This window comes from Desmodus rotundus, chromosome 8, assembly GCF_022682495.2.
Source record: "Desmodus rotundus isolate HL8 chromosome 8, HLdesRot8A.1, whole genome shotgun sequence".
NCBI classification, from domain to species: domain Eukaryota; kingdom Metazoa; phylum Chordata; class Mammalia; order Chiroptera; family Phyllostomidae; genus Desmodus; species Desmodus rotundus.
The window spans coordinates 104,835,499-104,855,172 of record NC_071394.1 but is presented as its reverse complement, the minus strand read 5'-3'; the positions used below and the strand labels follow the sequence as shown (position 1 = coordinate 104,855,172).

Here is a 19,674-nt window from a genome sequence, read left to right as displayed (position 1 = left end):
AGAGACTCTGATTTTAGAAAGTTAGGAGCCTCTGGGTCAATCTGTACCCTTGGCCAAACTCCAAATGGAAAGGAATTGTAGTCCACCTCTTCTGGGTAGAGATGTAGATTAGGTTATGATTATTAGCTCTTTATCATCAATGTCATCGATAAGCCAGCTACTGAGATGGCGCTTTGAAGAAAATTCCTAAAACTGAGTTTATTTCTGCATATGAATTACTGCCATGAGGTTTGTAGTGGGAGGAAATAGAAGGAGCTGTGCTCCTTTTGCTCGATTTAACTGTGGTGCACATTTCTGTTCTTGACAGAACTCTGGTACTTTTCCAGTTTCTTTGACTTAAGGTTAACAAGTGTCAACAAAGTGATTTTTGTCATTTTGTATTTTCCCCTTGAAAATTAGGCCAAAGTTCCAGTTGGGAAAGGAGTAAGCTGCTACTGACATTTTTGGGAAGCATCATCCCTTGCCTCTTGACTCTCCCAGTGCTCTTTTCATAAAGCAGACAAACTGAAGAGTCCCGAAGAGTTTCGTTACCAGAAACAGTTAGGAAATCTGAATGTTTTGCACGTTATTTTCACTTGCAAAGATAAAAGGCCTTTACTGGCCCGCTTGTATCTGTCCCTAGGTCCCCGGAGGAGTCCCAGACGGAGAGGAGGTGCAGCTCTCAAGAGCAGGACTTGGACCACATGGTCTCCCAACTGGATCTAACCCACACGAGTGAGGAGCTGCTGCAGGCAGAGGTGACTCGTCTGGAAAGCAGGTAGACACTTACATGCACATTTCCAAAATGGTCGAGTTGTTAAAAATGATTTGATCATCCTACTGATAAAGTAAACTAATATAATGGTCAGTAAAAAAACAAGTTTTTTTTCTCTAGCATCCACAAATGGCCCGACTTCTTATTTCTTTGCGAAAACAGAAGCAATTAAAGGAGAACTTCCTAATCCTTACGCCACTGAGTCTACCCGTCTGCCTGCCCATAATTTGTTACAGTGGATCAGTTGATGGATGACATATCTGTGCTCCTAAAACTCCAATTGTTTTCTGTTTCCACAGTTTTTCTTTTCTCTTTTGCATCATAAAACTCTTCCTATCTGATTATTTTTCCAGTGGTACAAAATATGCTTTAGTATTTCCCATCATAGGGGAACAATGAAAGCCTTCCTTGATTCCTATATCCCCATCAAGTTACTTCCATATTTCTCTGCTCTCTTTCAAAACCAAATCCTTCAAGAGTTGCCTGTGCTGACTGTCCGCACTTCTTCCCCTTTCACCTGTGTGGAAGCCCTTCCATCAGCGCTTTCCTCTCTGCCAGCCGGCTCCCTGGAACTGCTCTTGGCGAGGTCACTCTGGACACGAGGTCTCCTTCCCTCTGTTTGGAAATGCTGTTGGGTGTTAATGGCATCCTGACTTACGCTATGCCACGCCCAGCTCACTTGTGTTGCTGTCATACCTGGGAACTTTTTTGTCTGTCATACCTCTAAATGTTTTGACTGGGGAGAGTTTGATATTTTATTTTAAACATAAATCGTGGTCATTTATACACTAACATCTTCTGTATCTAAGAGATAAAATACATAAACTATATTACTGTTTTACCCTTTTATCGTTAAGTAATACATTTTTTGTTTTTACTTTTATTTCTGTTTTTAGAAACCATAAATATTTTCTTTACATAATAAATCTACATGCCTACACATACATATACAGTGTTTTGTTTTCATCTTGGAATACTTAACATAGTCCTGTTATCATTATTGAGGTATATGTATACACTTTAGAGTGAATAAAATAATTCAAATGGTATTATTCTTTCGACAGAACTAATTTTACATTTTTATTGTAGATTTTTCCACCAACTGGCTTTGAGTAATCTTTGCCATGTATGTGTGTTTTACTACGCTGTCCTCAGGCTCTGGAGACTTGTGTTGTGTTTCTGACTTGTGGTGTGACCTTTAGGCCCGGATTTTCCCGCCTGTTGATACGACAGGGTTATCCCTGAGCTTTCTAACTCAGTGTTCGACATATTGTAATCACATACTAAGTCCCAAGTAAATGAACATACTAGGATTTTTAGAAACAGGTGAAATTGGAATGAACAAATACAAACACCAGTGCTCTGTACTGAAACACTGGCTTTAAAAAATTCTTTTTTTGGCCCTGGGCAGTGTGGTTCGGTGGGTTGTGGGTTTGATTCCCAGTAGGGTATATACCTAGGCTGTGGGTTGATCCCTGGTCCGGGTGCATACGGGAGACAACCAGTAGATGCTTCTTTCTCATATAGATGTTCTCTGTCCCTTCCTCTCTCTCTAAAATCATTAAAAAAAAAAAAAAGGAAATGTCCTTGGGTGAGGATAAAAGAAAATTTCTTTTTTGTATTGAAAGGCAACTAGAAAAAGGAACCCATTTATTGTTCTTAAAAAAATATTTATTCAGAGAGGGGGAAGGGAGGGAGAAAAGAGGGAGACACATCAATCGGTTGCTTCTCATATGCGCGCTGACCAAGGATGGAACCCGAAACCCGAAACCCAGGCCCTAGGCATGTGCCCTGACTGGGAATTAAACTGGTGACCTTTTGCTTTACTGGATGACACCCAACCAACTGAGCCATAACAATCAGGGTGGAAAAAGATCCTTTTAGATAGTTTATTTGTGTTACTCAATTTGAATAAAATATTCCATAACTGGAGGAATTCATATAGTTGTTTTTGTATTGTTGTATTGCAAAGAAAATATTTTTTAATGATAGCTTATCTCGTAAGTTGGCTGCATTGGCAAGATAGTCTCGGTAGTTATTAAGGATTTATCGAACAGTCTAGAACCAACCGATCCAAGAGCTGAAGGGATGGTGGGCACAGCTGAAGGGAAATAAGGAGTAAAAGACACTATTTTAATCATAGAATTTGTAGTTCAACAGACAAAATGTCCACATCAAAGGACCTGAGAGCAATTCAAAGTAGTACATTTAAGGTGGACAGTTCTGGAAATTTGTACATTCAAGCTATACAAATCGAAAATAAACTGTATTTAAGGTGATTAGGGGAATGAGGGTTGGGGTGGCTCTATTGGGAAAATGCCGGTCTGATTGTTGAGAGGGTGTTGACCCCCCCATGGCCCACCCGGAGAGGAAGGTACTTTGCGGTCAAGGGGATGGTATATGCAGAGACCAGCAGTCAGGCATAGCAACTGGCATGTGGCAGACAGTATAGCCTTTTGATTTAGAAGCAAAAAGATTTACTTGTAGAAATGAGCAGTGAGATAGGAGAGGTACGATGCCCCTGATGTTCTTACATCTGATAAGCGATTGATTCTTAAGTTGGGGTGACAAGCTGGAGACTGTTTAGAGGAGATTATTCTGGTGGCTGTGTGTAGAATGGAATTGTAATTAAGTGTAGTGAAGATTTAGATTATGATGGCAGCTCCTGTACAACTAGAGAGAAAAAATTACTATAATCCTTAGAATTTTGTAACCAGTTAAATTTTAGGCAGAAGTAAAGACTGTAGGTAAACACAGAAATTGTAAGTATCTCCGAAAGTTGGAATTGGGTTTAGCTGTCTCTTGTGATAAGAAAATTGGAAATTAGTTTTAATTTGGGGCTGGAGGTGATCTTTGAGAATGTCTTAGACATCAAAAAGGTAGATTAGAGCATGTAATTTATGGGTTTTAAGTTTATTTATTTATTTATTTTTAGAGAGAGGGGGAGGGAGGGAGAAAGGGGAGGAGAGAAACACTGATGTGAGAGAGAAACAGCAGGTTGACTCTCGTGCACGACCTGGCTGGGGACTGAACTTGCAACCCAGGCATGGCCTTGGCTGGGAATCAAACTGGTGACCTTTGACTTTATAGGAGGACACCCAACCAACTGAGCCGCACTGGTCAGGGCTCAGGGTTTTGTTTTAAATATGTGATCCTATTTTTGTCATACAGCTTGGAGTCTGTGAGTACAACATGTAAACAACTGAGCCAAGAACTAATGGAAAAATACGAAGAATTGAAGAAGATGGAAACACATAACAATGAGTACAGGACAGAGATTAAGAAGGTAAAAATCTGCGTGCTTGGGGTCGCAGTGTTGTTTGGACTTACGGACTGAGCCGTGGGTTGAGAGGCTGTAGGAGTTATTTTTAATGAGAGGAAAACGTAGTCCAAAGGGCCACTTGGTACTCAGTAGTACACGAGCTCCCGGCATGTGCTGAGGGGAAGCGTCTGCTTTGTTATCCTCAGGGGTTTCATACTAATTTTTTCAGGGTAGTTGAAGCCTTTCCTCTTTGTATTCTAAAACTTTATTTTAAAACATATCTTTAAATGGAAATATTTCTAAGCTATATACACTTTCCTGCTTGCAAAAAGATATTATATGAGCTAGCATTTAATATTTTCTTATTGACTAAAGGTGGTTAGGGGTTTGTCTTCTCTGTGCTGTGGTGTAGTTAACATTCTCATTGGCTAGGGAGGCGTGCAGAGCTATTTGTCTCTGCATTAATGGGCTCTGGCTGTCCTGTTTGTTGACTCATTTTTTTTATTACTTCTTTGAGATTACTTCTAGCCCCTTTCTTCTTGTCTTTCTGTTATATTCTGTGGACCAGGAAACCATGTAAGCAAAAATTTTAGAGTTGCATCTAAAAAAAGAGTGAAGGTCACAGGTGCTGTCCTCCTAAATAATGTGTTCAGGGGCCTTGTTGCTGGTTCTCAGTATTTGAATAAGTTATCTCCCTCTTTTGAGATATGATAAACGATTATGGGTAAAACTAGCTGACCTTCAGTACAGATATACAACATGGTAAAGTGCTAATTTTCTGCAGATGTAATCTAGGGAAAAATATTCATGTCTTGAAGTAAGGTAAAAATTACCATATTATTCTAACTATTAATATATTTTTCTTACATACTTTCTCTTAATACTTCATGCTTTCCTTTCTGTTTCTTTGTAGTTGAAAGAACAGGTTTTGCAGGCTGATCAAAGTTACAGTTCTGCCCTAGAAGGAATGAAGATGGAGATCTCTCGTTTAACTCGTGAGTTGCATCAGAGAGATATCACTATTGCTTCTGCCAAAACTTCTTCCTCTGACATGGAAAAGCGACTCAAAGCAGAGATACAAAAGGCAGAAGAAAAAGCTGTAGAGCACAAGGTGACACGCAAACAAAACCTCTTTTTATTTGAAGTTTGTTTTTGAGGATTGAGTTTATTAAAGATATCATTTTCATAGTATTTAATTCAGTAAATTTTTTGGACACCTGCTTTGAGCTGAGAGCACGCTGGGTAACAAGCATCCTAGTGAGGATTGGTGGGGAGGTGAGAGTAGACACCGACCAGTAAAGGGACCGTTGCTGTGGTGTGAGGTGAGAGTGTGACGTGTTCTCTGTGACAGTAAACTCCAAGGGGACAGATCACAGGGGACGAGACTGGAAAGCAGGGGCTAGCTCCTGAGAGGCCCCGTCAGTCGTGTTTAAGAGTTTGGATGTTATATTGAGTGTTGTCAGTAGAGAATAGCTTTACTCAGGATAAAAAAATCTCTCTGGTCATATGGGAAAGAAGCAAGAAGGCAAAGAGACCACCCAGATGCTGCTTTGACAGATGGTGGCCTGAGCAGTGGGGAATGGAGGGAGAGGGACACGGAGGTACTGGGCTAGTAAAATTGGCAGGGCTTTGTATTTGCTAGGACAGGGAGGTTGGGTGAGACAGAGTTAATGAAAGGTGCTGCTCGATTCTAGCTTGGGCAGCTGAGTGACAAGTGGTGCCCTTCAGTGAAACAGAGAAAAGAGCGGTTTGGGAGAGGATAATGAATCTGTATGAAAGGTACACAAAATAAGGAGGCTGGTAGAGGGGACACTGGTTTGGCACCTTTGGCTTGTGATAAAGGCTAGACTTTCATGTGGAAATACCTAGTAGTCAGTTCCACAGATGGCCTGGAGTTCAAGATTAAAGTCAGAGTAAGACATTTAGCTGTGGAAGTCTTTGCATGACATTGGCATTTGAAACATCCTGAGAGACTTAGAGATTTTAATGTGAAAGCACAGAGTATGAAGGGCAGAGACTTGAACCAAACTTAGGACATTACTCATTTAGGGTAAAAAAGGTGTCGGCATGGAGCTAAAAAAAAAAAAATAGTAGCACTAAGGAAGGAAGCTGTCTTCATTAAGGAAGCCGGAAGCCAAGGAAGGCAGGAAGTTTTGGTCAAGCAGAAAAGCTAAGGAGAATGAGGGCCAAATATAAGGAATTGTTATGTGAAAAGAGTGTGCAGTCGACGTGATGTTGGAGGTAGAAGCCAATCAGAGGAGGCTGACCCCGGGGAGTGGTTAGGGATTTGCCGGGGAACTGATTCCTCTTCTTAGAACAATATTTTAGTTACATGTGTGTTAATTCATCTTTAAACTCCTTTTAAAGAAATCTTTTTAGAAAATATTTATACGTATCAATGAAGAATGTAACTATGCCCAATGAAAATTATACATGAAAAAAATTTGTAAGATGTATTGATTTATTTGTTATTTTTGTTTATTTGTCTTTTCTGCTTTTACCTTTTCAGGACATTTTGGACCAACTGGAGTCACTCAAGTTAGAAAATCGTCGTCTTTCTGAAATGGTGATGAAATTGGAATTGGGTTTACATGAGGTACGTAAATAGAAACTTATGTTTTTCTACTATTGAAGCCTTTAAAGAAATCTCTTTGTAAATATTCGTGTGGTAAAGAGAGAGTTAAGATTGAATATGGAATGATCTTTCTGCAGAAAATAGTGGTGGAAGTAAGCAAAATATGACTCTCCATTCCAGTCATTGGAAGGTATTTTTATATCATGTATGTGATAAAATACACAGTCTGTTTTCTTAACAGGGAGAATGTACATAAAGGGCTCGGCGTAGTGCTTGGCATATAGTAGGTGTTAGATGCTGTTATCATTATTATTATTTTAAAAATATTTTTTCGTAAAAAAATATTTTTTTCGTTATAAATTGTATAACCTTTTAAGTAATTTAGTTTTAACTCCATTTCTATAAGATATAATTAATTTAATTAAGTATTCTGAAATCTTTGTTCAGAGCATTTTAGTTGGTGATAACACAAGATGATAAAAGAATTCTTCTCTTCCCTTTAAAAGACTGAGAATAATCTGGTAGGGAGGGCAAGAAATGTATGAATTCCTGTGGAACCAGAGAGAACATGATTAGCTAACAGTGAGTTATAAAGTGTTGATGCTCTTTTAAAGTTTATCTTTTGATAAACTTTATCAAACTCTGGTTATAAATTCTTATAATTCGCACAGTGATCCATCTATTCTAACCCATCTTTTTTGCTGTAGGTCGATTGTTCAAAGACCAGAAATTCTTTTTTCTGTACTTCCAAGGGAATGCGTGCCTCCAAAGATGGAGAGTTACTGCCCCTGTTTGCTCCCATGTAGTTCTGACTTCACAATTACAGATTATGGAGGCTGGGTGGAGGAAGTGCAAAACTCTAGATGAATACTCATTTCAACTAAAAGGAAATATGGGCCATTATTTTTATAATGCAAGATTCTCTTGACATCATGAAACCATAAAGAATTTTACAATATAAGGAATTTTACAACATAAAAATATAAAACTTCTGGGTGGCAAAAGATCCTATAAAAAGAGACTAATAGATTGTGGAAAACAATCTATAAACAGAAGGCTAACATAAAGTATTAATATATGAGAATTTCCTACAAAGATAATAAAGGATTATTCAGTACAAAAATGGTCAAGGGGCATAAATAGATAATTCATAGAAGTAATACAAAAATCCAGTAAAAAAGGAGAGCTGCTCAACCTCCCTAATAATCAAAACAAAACAAGTAAATACTCTATTGCTAATTGGATTGACAATGATTTTTAAAAACTAACGTAGCCAGAGTTGGTAAAAATATGGGGAAACAGGCTCTCTTATGCTCTGTTAATGAGGAAGTGAGTTGATAGGGCCTTTCTAGGGGGCATTCAGCAATACCCATCAAACTTGTAAATACAGAGGGCCTGTAAACTCCTGAGTCCTGTGCATTTCTGAACTCCGTAGTCACCGAGGAATAGTTCTCCAGAAAGGTCCTATCAGTTTGCATTCCCAAAGAACCCATTCTATAGGAGCAAATGCACAGAAATGGTTATGTTAGTGTTGTTTGCAGTATCCCAAATTTTGAAATAAACTAAATGTTAATCTGTAGAAAGGTGGTTAATTGGTAGCTTTCTATATACTATGAAATATGCTGTAACTTAAGATGGTGGAGGGAAATACACCTCTAACCTTGCTCCCTCCCATAAGCCCTCTGAATCTATAGTGAAAGGAATTTTTTTACAGCACAAACTTACAAGCCAGGTGAAAATAGGAAAATAGGAAAAGAGACGACAGGTAAACGTCTTGTACAGGGGAAGATGGATGGAGGGATGGAAATGGCTTTATATGCCCCGATAAAGCCAATATTAAGCTGGTAGTGGAGAAAGCCAAGAACTAACTGGTTTATAACACAGAATCTTCAAAAGGCCCAGGATTTGGCAGTAACTGGTTGATAGAATCTTCTCTTACGCAGTGATGACCTGTTCGCATATGCGTTGGGAACTGTCACTGCGCTTAGGCCTGACCATGACCAGAGATTCTGTCCAGCTTGCTTTCTCCCGAAACCTCCATCAAACAGTGGTGCTGTCCTCTCTTTGTACAGCAGGTGTGTGCTTGCCGCAGTTCTTATACTAGCTTTCGCATCCATTTACCTGTAATTGTTGTTAATAAAGTAAAATTTGAGAACATTTAAAAAGATGCCTGGCAAAGGCAAGCATTCTCTTTTTTTAAAAAACTATATTTGATGACATCAGGTACCAAACTCTGGTGAAAATCCTGTCGGCAGTTTAAACTTCCTCTGGTTTGGAAGTTACACGCAGTGCACGTATTTGTACATGTGAGGACTAGTTGTTAGAGAGAGTCGTGCTGCATTTTACCATCTAGAGAGGTAGAATTGCTTTCACACATGGATGTTTGGGTTAAATAACTATTTTAATAAATTAATCCTCTTAACAATAGCTCTGGTAAAATATTATTTACCACACTTATTTAAAAATTGACAGTAGTTTGCAGTTTAAATCCTATGTTCTGCAATATTTTTTTAGGTGGGGTGGATTGGAACTGGGACTGGCAACTTATTGAAAGATTTTGTAACTTGTCACTAGTGGGACACAGATGGATAAAAGTGTGTATTTTAAAGTTTATGTTTTTGTTAGGTAAATTCTATGTCAAACCACCCTGATCGGCCTATTTTCAGAAAATTCTTTATGGAAAAGACCAAGCTAAACATTGTATGAAACTCTAGAGATTACCGTCATTTTTCAGACTGCTGATGAAAATATTTTGTCGTCAGAAAAAAATGGTCCAGACCACTTTTACTGTATTACTGGGCAGCACCTAGAATTAAAGAGCAATAAACTTTATGATCACAAAACTCAGGCCAGATCAGAGTAGTAATTCCCACTTTGTAAGTGAGTGCTGCTTTATCATGTTCAAATTGGTTTCACACACAAGAGGAGGTGCCAATGTAATGGAAAAATATCTAAGGCCAGAGAGTATTTGTTTGTGTCCCTGCTGGCCAGAGTTCCCTTTCAGAAACTTTTGTTCAATTGTTTTTTTGTCTCTCAATTTTCTTCCACAGGTATTATGGGGCTACCCACACTTCCCTTTCTTTAAGAACCCCTGCTACCATCTTCCTTTCTCTTGTTCCCGGTTCTCACTTTCGCTTTCCTGCCTGCTGGTCCTGAGCCTTCCCCCTGCCCTGTGCATGTCCCTGACACGGCAGGGAGGCCCAGGTGCCCTCGCGCTCACCCCACTCACTGTGAGAGGCAGAGCCCCTCTTCTGTCTTAGTCTAAAGAGCCAGCACCAGACCTTCACTTCTCCACAGTAAAGGCGCAGACAAACTAGCTACAACTAAAAAAGGATGTGATTTCCTGCTAGCAGTGGTATCACAGATCACAAGTATTCTTATAAAATCAAGTGACTCTAGTATTCTTTTTTATTAGGCAAAAGAGATTTCAATAGCAGACCTCCAGGAGAATTATATTGAGGCATTAAATAAATTAGTGTCTGAAAATCAACAACTGCAGAGGGATTTGACGGATACCAAATCTAAGCTGGAGATTTCTACTCAGCTGTGCAAAAAAAATCATGACGTGCTCTTAAATCCAACACACAGCCGAGCACCTGAGTTCAAGAATACAGAGTTCAAGTAAAATCTCTTCATGGTTTATTTAAAATGTGTATCATTGTGGTATCATTCTCATTTCTTTAAGAATAATTGCTGACTTAGAGATATTAAATCTTCGACAAAAGACTGTACGTTTATCTCTGCAGCGCGCTGTGCACAAGTGCAGCTGCTCTCGGGCTGAGAGACAGAGGGGGCTGTGTGGCACTCTCATTCAGGCTCGTGTGCGGGACGCCCTGTTTGTAGGTACAGACAACACCCGTAGTCCGCTGAGCCTTTTCATGCTGCCTGCCTCCTCCCCAACCCCACTTGGCCTGTGACAAGGTGGCTTTATAGAAAAAGCTTCTTTTGTATTTTTGGTTAGTTAATTATAGGCTGTTACCGTAAGTCAGCGTTCACTGGAAAACCACCTGGCTTCAGGTCTTACTATAGGGTTTACCTGTTTTCCTCCCAAAAGCCTTTGCTGACGCCCTCACTGCCCTAACCCTCCCCCACCCCCAGATGAGGGGACGTGCCCCTCCTGTGTGCACAGTACTTCCCCTTATTCTAGCACCCAGCGCGCTAGATCCCTCTGGCAGCTTGTCTGTCTTCCTTGCTATGTTGTAAGTGTGTGAGGGCAGGGGCCTGGCAGTGGGGACTGCGTATTTGGAACCTGAGTGAATGAAGGAACACCTGGTCTGAGTGAGCTGCTTATTTTATAAATTACAGCCTTATTTAGCTAGCCTTTCCATTTATTTTTAAGTGAACTTCCTACAACATTTGTTTTAAATGAGAAAAATTGCTACAACTGTTATGTGTTTTGTTTCCCAATCTGCTCTCCAGGCCATCCCATGGCCAGCACAGACATGGTGGAGGGAAGACTGAGCTCTGCAAAACAGGTCTTCCTTCTTCTCCGAGAGGACGAGCGCCGGGCAGCCTAGAGCCCGTGTCCAGGGTCCTCAGCCCCCTGAGTGCTCACATCAGCTCTTGCAGTTCCAGCATCTCTTTGCCTTCCAACTTTCTGTACAAAACTCACTCTTTGCCTTCGGTGCTAGACCCAAACGAAGCCATCTTTTCTGACTCTATCTCTGAGAGTATAAATGACCAAGAAGAGTTTATGTCTTCGGTATGAAAACTTTCTGATCTTACTAGTTTAAGTTTATTTAGTTTGATTTTACCTTTTACTTGAAGGGTGAAGCGTGTGATTTGTTTTGTTTTGTTTTCTTACTGGTTCTCTATCTGAAGTACCCTTTATTCTCATGTATTTCTGTCTTAGAGTTTTGCTGATGAAGACACATTAGCCATGATTACTTTTCAAAGTACATCTTTGTTCTGAAATATAGCATAAGTTATAGTCATTTGTTTTTAACCCTAACTGGAAATTCCCTTCCTTTCCTTTTTAGAGTGGGTCAGTTTTGTATTGGAATGGTTGGTTCAAGGAATATCTCTGGATGGCAGGACAGTCCTAAGCGTGGGCAGAGAGGAAGGAGAGGAGGGACTGTTGCAGAGGGAAAAAGGAGTGGGCGGAGGCGGAGGAAGGAAGTGCATCTGGTTGTAGAACGTTGCCTCAGACTCTCCCAGGGTGATGCAGTCGGTCCTCGTTAGTCATGGATTCGGTATTTGTGAATCTGCCTCCTTGCTTGAAATCCACGTAGCCCCCAGTCAGTACTCAGAGCTCTGCCGCAGCGTTCCTGGACGGGTGCGGGGCTGTGAAAGGCGCCTAGGCTTGCGCTCCCAGCGGAGGTGGCCGGGCGGCTCTGTCCTCTTGTTTCCGCTGTCGTGAGAGGACCACAGGCTGGAGCCGGGAGGGGCAGTGCAGTTTAGCAAGGAGCTTGGACTCTGAGACCCCTTGGCAGAGTTTGAATCCCAGCCCTGGCATCCCTCAGGAGGCTGGCCTCGGGCAAGTCACTAACCAGTTCCGAACCTTGTTTTCTCTTTTGTAAAATAAAGAAAATAGAATCTACCAGGATGAGTGGGATTTAGCACGATACTCTCTATGACATAGATGTGTGCGTGTTTCCGCTGGGGGCAGATTCTCTGTTCACTAATTCGGTGTTTGAGGTGACTGTACAGAAAACCACCACAGCAGATGAGGAGGGGCTGCAGGCAGGGGTGGGGGGGGGTGGCCTGTGTGGCCCTTCGAGAGTCGGAACTCTGAAATACCACTGCCCTCGAGGGTTTCAAACAAGGGGCTGGGGCGGCGATTTTTGTGGAGGGAGAAAGTTGATTTTAAGTGGTGTCCGATAGGTAGATATTTTGTGTTCTAAAGTGAAGGTAACATAGTCAGATTTTAAAAGCAAGTTTGAGTAACAGGCATAAGTGTATTTTCTTCTGGGCTGTAGAAGGATGCACATGTCTACAACGGGATGTGCTTTAGGCCAGTGATTATATTTATATGGACTTTACACGTACCCAGCTCAGGTCAGAGAGGAAGAGAGCTGGTGCATTTCTGCAGAACTTTTTTAAAAAAGATAGTCTCATCAGGATAAAAACAAAAGAAAAAACCTCTTCAGAGGAAAAAGTATTTTTTAAAAAATCACCTTTTAATATTGATAGTTAGAAACTATCATGCATAATGTGTGTCGGAAACAGACTGTTCAACTTTGATATGTCAAATTCGCTTCTCTTCTAGTGTCCCTTTCCTGTGTCTCCCCTTGGTTCAATAGCCACAAGGTTTTTGGAAGAGGAGGAACTCAGGTCTCATCACATCCTGGAGCGCCTGGATGCCCACATTGAGGAACTGAAGAGAGAGAGTGAAAAGACAGTGAAACAATTCACAGCCCTGAAGTAGCCTCTTTTAAAAAATCACAAACTTGGAAATAAAAGCAAGTATCAAAGAGTTACTGTCATCTGAAGTAGCGGCAGCGGCTCTTTAAAAACACGAATATATAAAAATCGTAAAGCTGTTGTGAAGAAATCTGAAAAACTGATACTTCTCTAAGGCATTTCTACTGCACTGGGTTGTTTGAAGGACTTTTTCCAGCAATAACTTGTAATAAACCACTTTGCTAGACTTTTCTCATTAATATTTATTATCATAAAGGGGTACTTTTTCTTGCTGACTTAAATGTGAATAGCTATGAAATGATTTTATGGTACATGTTGAAAATAAAGTGACTACAGGAACTTCTTCAAGGGAAGTATGTAGAAGTTGGGGTTCAGAGTCAGACCGAGCTGGCTTGATATATTGGTTTTACCCCTTACTAGGCAGTTGGACTGGAAATGTGCAAAGTCAAGCCAGAGGTACATAAAGGGGTAAGAACTTTGACAGGAGGGCCTCTCTCGCTCTGGGCGCAAGTATGAGACAGAGGTGGAGCGAGCGGGCAGGGGAGAGTTGGGTGAGTGGTGTGCCTGGAGCCTCCGATGGAAATGTGCTGTTTCTGAAAGGATCCAGTGGGAGACATGATGTCAGTGTGCAGGAAGCATTCGAAACCTTGGAGAGTTGGAAAGCTCCATGCAATAAGATTTATTGGAGAGGGGATGGAGAGGGAGAAGAGCAGAAAGCCAAGCCTGGGGCCCTGAAGGACGCCAGCACGTGAGGACCACAGCGGGGGGTCAGCAGAGAGCTAGAATGTGTGACCAGAGACAGGAAGGGGATGCGTAGTGTCCTTGCCCGCTCAAGGACTTGCTCCTGTGGCTCCCCTCTCTCCAGTGAATCTTCCCTGTCAGCATGCAAACATCCTGAGTTCTCCTTTCTCTAGAACCAAACCAAACCTCAGTTCCGTATGCCTCTCTATGTGCTGCTCCATCTCTTTGTCCCCTCCACCCACGTTTCTGCAGTTACTATGTACACTTCCTTCCTTCCCACTCTCCTTAACCCTCTCCAACCCCACTCCCACCCCCACCGTGGAACTGCTGTCTTGTTCTTGAGGTCACCAGTGACCTAGTTGGTCCCTGAGCGTTATTTCACCCAGTTGGCCTCTCCCTCTTTGTCTCTTGGTTTCTGTGACCTGACCCTCCTGGTTTCCCTCCTAGCTCACCGCCCCCCCCCCCCATCTCCTTGTAGTTTTCTGGCTTTTCCTCTTCTACAGCTTCCCCCTCTACCCCTCTGGCTGCCATGGGTTTTCTCACTCAGCCACTCCCCTAGAGTATTTCATTTGATTCTCAAGCTTTGAATATCATCTACAGGCCAGTGATCCCTGCATTCAAAACTAGTCTTGATCTCTTCCCAGAGCTGCTGTCTTAGATACCTGCTTATGGAATATCTTCACTTAAATGTCTGGTAAGCATGTCACATTGAACATTTCCAAGGGAGAACTCTGGATTCTCGCAATATTCCCTGTGAGGGCAGTATCCTGTTTGCCAGTGGCTAGGAGTTATCCTAAATCCCTCCCTTGCCCCCACCTCCATGTCCAAGCCATTGGGAGGTCCTGTCAGTTCTGTCTCCAGGATCCGTCTCAGGTCCAACCATTGCCACCTCGTCTCCACCGCCATCGTCCTGATCCAAACTAACCCAGTCTTTCGTTCAGATTCTGGCCATAGCGTCCTGTCCCCAATAACTCATTCTCCTGCAGAATGAGTTGTCCTTCAGAAACGTAAATGAACAGTGTCTCCCTTCAAACGCTGCAAAGACTTCTTGGTGCACCCGGGATCAATCCAAATTGCTACACAGCCTGCAAGCCTCCCCCCACACCGGTCACCCACTGCACCCCTGGTCTTCCGCTGTGCTCCAGCCACGCTTCTCGACTGCAGCCAGCTTTAACCTGTTAGGGCCCCGTGCTTGCAGTTTACCTGGAATCCCTTTCGCCTCACCCGTGATTGGCCTGGGCTCCCCTCTCAGGTCTGTACTTGTGCCCCGTCCCTCACTGCTGCATCTAAAACCTGCTTCTCCCCGTTCCTCCGGCTCACTGCCCTGAGTTATTTCCTTCATAGTGCTCACCACTCTCTGGAATCACATGTTTTTGATTCATGTTTTTATTGTTTATTTCTACCTTAGAATTAAGCTTCTTGAGGCCAAGGACATTGCCTGTCTCGTTCAGGGTGGGGCCCTCATCACCCAGCACAAGCCCCCACACTTGGCTGGTGCTCCGAGAGTTCGAACCAGTGGTACCTGTCCTTTCTCAGATGCACTCCGCTTTCGCTTTGTACACGCTGTCCTTTGGCTCTGCTTCCTCTTCCCATGCACTTTCCTGTGTCCCTTTATCTTGCTTGGGAAAGCTTTCCCACACCCCTTGACCGGACCGAGGGAGAGTTCCCCCTCATTTCTCATGTGTGTGCCCCCTCAAAGCACTAGCCATACTGTGCTGTGCTCTGTGAATTTCATCTCCCCCACTTTTAACTGAAAACTCCTGAAAAGCACGGGCCAGGTCCTGCTGGACCCTCAGTCAGCATGCTGCCTAAGACACAATAGGCACTAAACAAATGCTGGATGGATGAAAATCACTCCCGTTCTGGGCTTCCGTGTACTCACCTGCAAAATAGGGCTAGTACCTCACGAAGCTGGGAGGATTTGCTGAAAATACAGTTCTGACAGGGCTTGGCAGACTCTAAAAATACTGTACCCAGGCATGGGGGGATTTGGGGGTTTCAGACTGTCCCAGGCTTCTACTTAAAATATGTAGGGCCCACATCCTGCTTCTGAAATGGTCATAGGGCGTGTTGACTAAAAGGCCCAGTGATGGACTCTCGTCACTGGAAATACCTACGGAATCACGAGGTGCGGTGTACTCCCTTAAATGTATACTGTGTTGTTGAAAGTTGAAGTAGTTAACTTACTCAGTTTGTCAGGACATTTGATTGTAAATTAACTCAGCTTCACTTTTAAAAAGATTTATGCCCCAAATTAAAATGTGTCGAAACTCAATTCGAGTTAGTTTCTTCATTCAGTTTTTGGAGAACCTCCCAGTGGTCAGGTACCCGCTGAGAGGCAAAGGTGGGCGTACGTAGTCTACGTGTGGTGCTTACCGATCGTGTTTTGTTGGGTGAGTTACGTGAGTAGGCCTGAACGCCTCCTGAAGTGTTGTCTGCATTTCTGTGCAGATTTAGCCCAAGAGGACAGAGTTGAGTTCCCACTGTGGGGTGGACACTACCTTTCCATGGAGCCTCATTTAACCCCCAAAAGGCTAGGGTGCAGGGATTTCATTGTCCCCAGGTGATGGGGAGGATGCGAGCCGCTTGCCCAGGGTCACAGTGCCCAGGCTTGCTCGCTCAGAGACTAAGGGTAGAGAGCGTGGACTGCAGGCAGAAGACGCTGTTCCTAATCCTAGCCCTGCCATATATCAGATGTGTGACCTTGGGTAAGTTAATTAACCTCTCCATGCCTCAGTTTTCTCATCTGTACAGTGGGGGAAAGAAAAAATCACACCTGTCCTGGCTGCTGTAGCTCAGTTGGTTGGGTGTTGTCATCCTACAGGCCGAACGTTCTGAGGGTTTGATTCTGGATTAAGGCAAGTGCCAGGGTTGTGGGTTTGGTCCCCAGTCGGGGCACGTACAGAAGGCAACCATCCATGTTTCTCCCCCTCTCTTTCTCCCTCCCTTCACCTCCCTAATACCCCTCTCCCTTCCTCTCCCTCTCTAAAAGAAATGAAAAAATGTCCTTTGGTGAGGTTAAAACAAACAAGCAAATAAAGAAATCATTCCCAACTCATAGTTTTTGTGAAGATTAAAGTAACAGGTGTAAAGTTCTTGGATCCATGCCTGGCCTAGTGCTGTGAAAGTATCCTGTTGAATAGAAAAATACAACGCTCTGTGTTTCTGTTACGGCTACTTAAGTCCAAAAAATTCTGCCCTCCCTCATACACAGATATATAACACCTGGTAAACTATGGGTGACGCTTAGCTGTTTGCAAACACCCTCGAGTCTAGCACCTAAACATTGCAGGTGAGAAAAATAACTCTGAAATAAAGCTCTGTCGTTGAGAACATACATCAAGCAAACAGTTGTCGTGAATAGCATTCAAGTGCAGACGGCAAGGTTAGAAAAAGAAATGTGCTGACTCGTTCTAGAAGCAGTTTGAGATGGCAATACAGAAATGCATCAAAAAGGAACAAGCGGTGGATTCAGGCCAGAGGGGAAATGAGGGCCGTAAATGTTGACTCACAAACGAACATTCAGTCCAGTCTAGCTGCTAGAGGCAGGTAGAAAAGTTACCTCTGAGCTTTTAAGGGTAAAAGCAAAGAAAACATGACTTGAAAGCTTTATGGTGCCCCCGAGATGAAAACAGACACGGGTTCAGAAGAAGCACATCTTTTTTCTTAGCTAATAACCAGGGAATTTGTGCAGCTTCCGGGCCGCGTGCTTCAGTGCGGGCTGATGGAGTCAGGCTGAAGTGCGGTTCGGAAGAGCCAGTTCTGCGAGGGTCCCTAGCAGGACCGTGGGAAGCTCTGGTGGCCTCGATCAAAGGGGGAAATTTAGAAGAATGAAGGACTGCAGGCCTTTAAAGCAGTCTTCTTAAAAGCTATTTCTCCACAGTGCAATTTTGATAATTCAAATAACACAGTTCACTCTCTTTTTCCCTCCATGGGAACCTAGAATTTGGAAATTTTGCGTTGCCTGTTAAGGCCACGTTCAGATGACTTGACGAGCTGGTCAGAAGTAGGTTTACACTATCATGAAAGGAGAGAACCCAGTCAAGTCGATGCCAGAATGGTGTGAGGTCCAGGATCTGCCTTAGGTTAAACGCACTGTATAAATTTGCACGTGTGCGTTTCTCGGAGGGAGAGCGCCCTCAGTTTTCACCAGAGTTATCTGTGAGCCAAAAAGAGATTGAGAACCACAAGTCTGAGGACTGGAACTCTCCCAGAATGGCGTCGTTTCCTGGGAAAGAGACGAAACTGCGGGAGGCCCACCGGTGCCACCGAGGCTGAGTTTCAAAGTGAGGAGGCAGTGAAGGGCGAGGCAGGAGGTGACCGAGGGCACAGGTTTCCTTTCGCTCTGACGAAAATGTCTAAACCAGTTGTGATGGCTGCATAACTCCGCATGTAACACAACGGCAACTGTCTGATCATACACTTTTAATGGGTGAATTATATGGTATGAAAATTATATCTTAATAAAACTGTTACAAAAAAAAAAAAAAAAAACCCCGATGGGTAGCAATACCTAACAATTCAAGCGTACATTCAGAAAGCATCACAGCACACACAGCACATGCTCTTCTGAAACTTCATGTTCTCCACTCTCACTTCATACTCAGGATGAGAGTGGGAGCCGTCTTTAGAGAGTGGGGTCAGGCTCCTCTGAATAAAGGCTGTGGGCGGGGCGGTTCTGCACTGGGAGATAACGCGGGGAGGGGCTTTGCCTGGCCCATGCACTGCAGGGCTCCTGCTTCCCCTCCAAGGGAGCGCACTCTTGGGCTGCCTGTGAGGGGAGCAGTTTGCAGGATTACTGAGGATTCTGGCAGCAAAGTCCGTAATAATCAGCCAGGCAGAGCTTCTTGGCTAAGCACCTTGTATGCAGGGGCTGCAGGAATGCTAGGTATTAACCTCAGAGGGGGACTGTGTACAGAACATTTTAGAAAGAGTTACAGACCACTGATGGGGAAATGCCGGACTATGGGACTGTACCCTAAGACTGCTTGGCAAGTCCCCCGATATCTCTACAAGCATGGCCAGGCAAAAGAGAGAAGGAGAAGCCAGGCCTGCTCATGTCTTCAGCTGTGAAAAACAGATCAGCTCCGACACTACTTTGCCCGGTGCTCTTCTAGAACAGCATGCCTTTAGGAGGCAGCCAGTGTGGACGAGCTCAATGCCGGTTCCCAGTGCTGTCCTGTGCCCTTGGATTTGTCTTGCCTCTGATGTACAGCATAAAGTGAAACAACCCACCAGTCCCTGGGTCCTTCTGCAATCTAGGAGATGTATCTCAGTTCCTCAGCCTAAAAGTAAATGCCACAAACAAAGCAAGAACCCGTTAATCTCTTCAGCCATGATTGAACATAGCCTTTGCTCCCAGCAGGAGCAGGTATCCAAATGTGCAGGTCCCCGTGTAACCTGGTAGTAAGCGGCAGCTGGGGCAGAAGCCCAGTGGCTTCCCCAGGGATGATCCTCCTGGCTGAGAGGCCCCTCAGCCCTGCGGGAAGCCCTAGCAGCAGCCTGTTTGTATTAATGTATGCTGGACTGTGCAAAGGATGGGGAAAGTTCTAGATGGCTGATAGCTTCACCCTGCCACCTTCTGCACAAGCTAACATTTGTGGACTAAGCAGGCATCACGTGATCTCTTTATTTTGCTTCAAAAATGTTTAACACGAACACATTTTTAACAACATCAAGCAATTCTAGTATCTTCCCAGGCTAATCATTCCTTAAATTCACATTTCTCAAACTGTCTTCCAGAGATCTGAAATTTTTCAATGTGTTAATATATTCCTTAGAAAGAAATGTGCCAAAGCAGAATGGGAAGTGCTGTACATCATAGCCCTAGGGCCAGGTTGGAATTCAGAGAGCTGCCTCCCCTCCTCCCACGGGCCAGAGCCTCCATCTCTCTCCCTGATGGCCTCCTCTGTCGCTTCCCAAATCACTGGGAGCTGGCAGCCTTAGGCACTCAGAGTTCTTACCTTCTGTGTGTCAGGG

General features: G+C 43.4%; 1 protein-coding gene across 10 annotated transcripts in view; it reads left to right on the top strand.

Annotated features, from left to right (window-relative positions):
- CEP63 (centrosomal protein 63) overlaps positions 1–13,181 on the top strand; it is a 41,857-nt gene extending 28,676 nt beyond the window's left edge. For 8 of the 10 annotated variants that reach the window (XM_024565759.3, XM_045199747.2, XM_024565758.3 and 5 more), the window contains 5 exons: positions 623–757; positions 3,926–4,040; positions 4,930–5,127; positions 6,526–6,612; positions 12,800–13,181. In XM_024565759.3, coding sequence (XP_024421527.2) covers positions 623–757; positions 3,926–4,040; positions 4,930–5,127; positions 6,526–6,612; positions 12,800–12,958 — 694 coding nt within the window. In that variant the 3' untranslated portion in view covers positions 12,959–13,181. Of the gene's footprint in view, positions 1–622; positions 758–3,925; positions 4,041–4,929; positions 5,128–6,525; positions 6,613–10,006; positions 10,213–11,010; positions 11,294–12,799 lie in introns of those variants that run through there. The other 2 variants (XM_045199749.2, XM_045199748.3) reach the window with 2 other exon arrangements.
- The last annotated feature ends 6,493 nt before the right edge of the window (positions 13,182–19,674 follow it).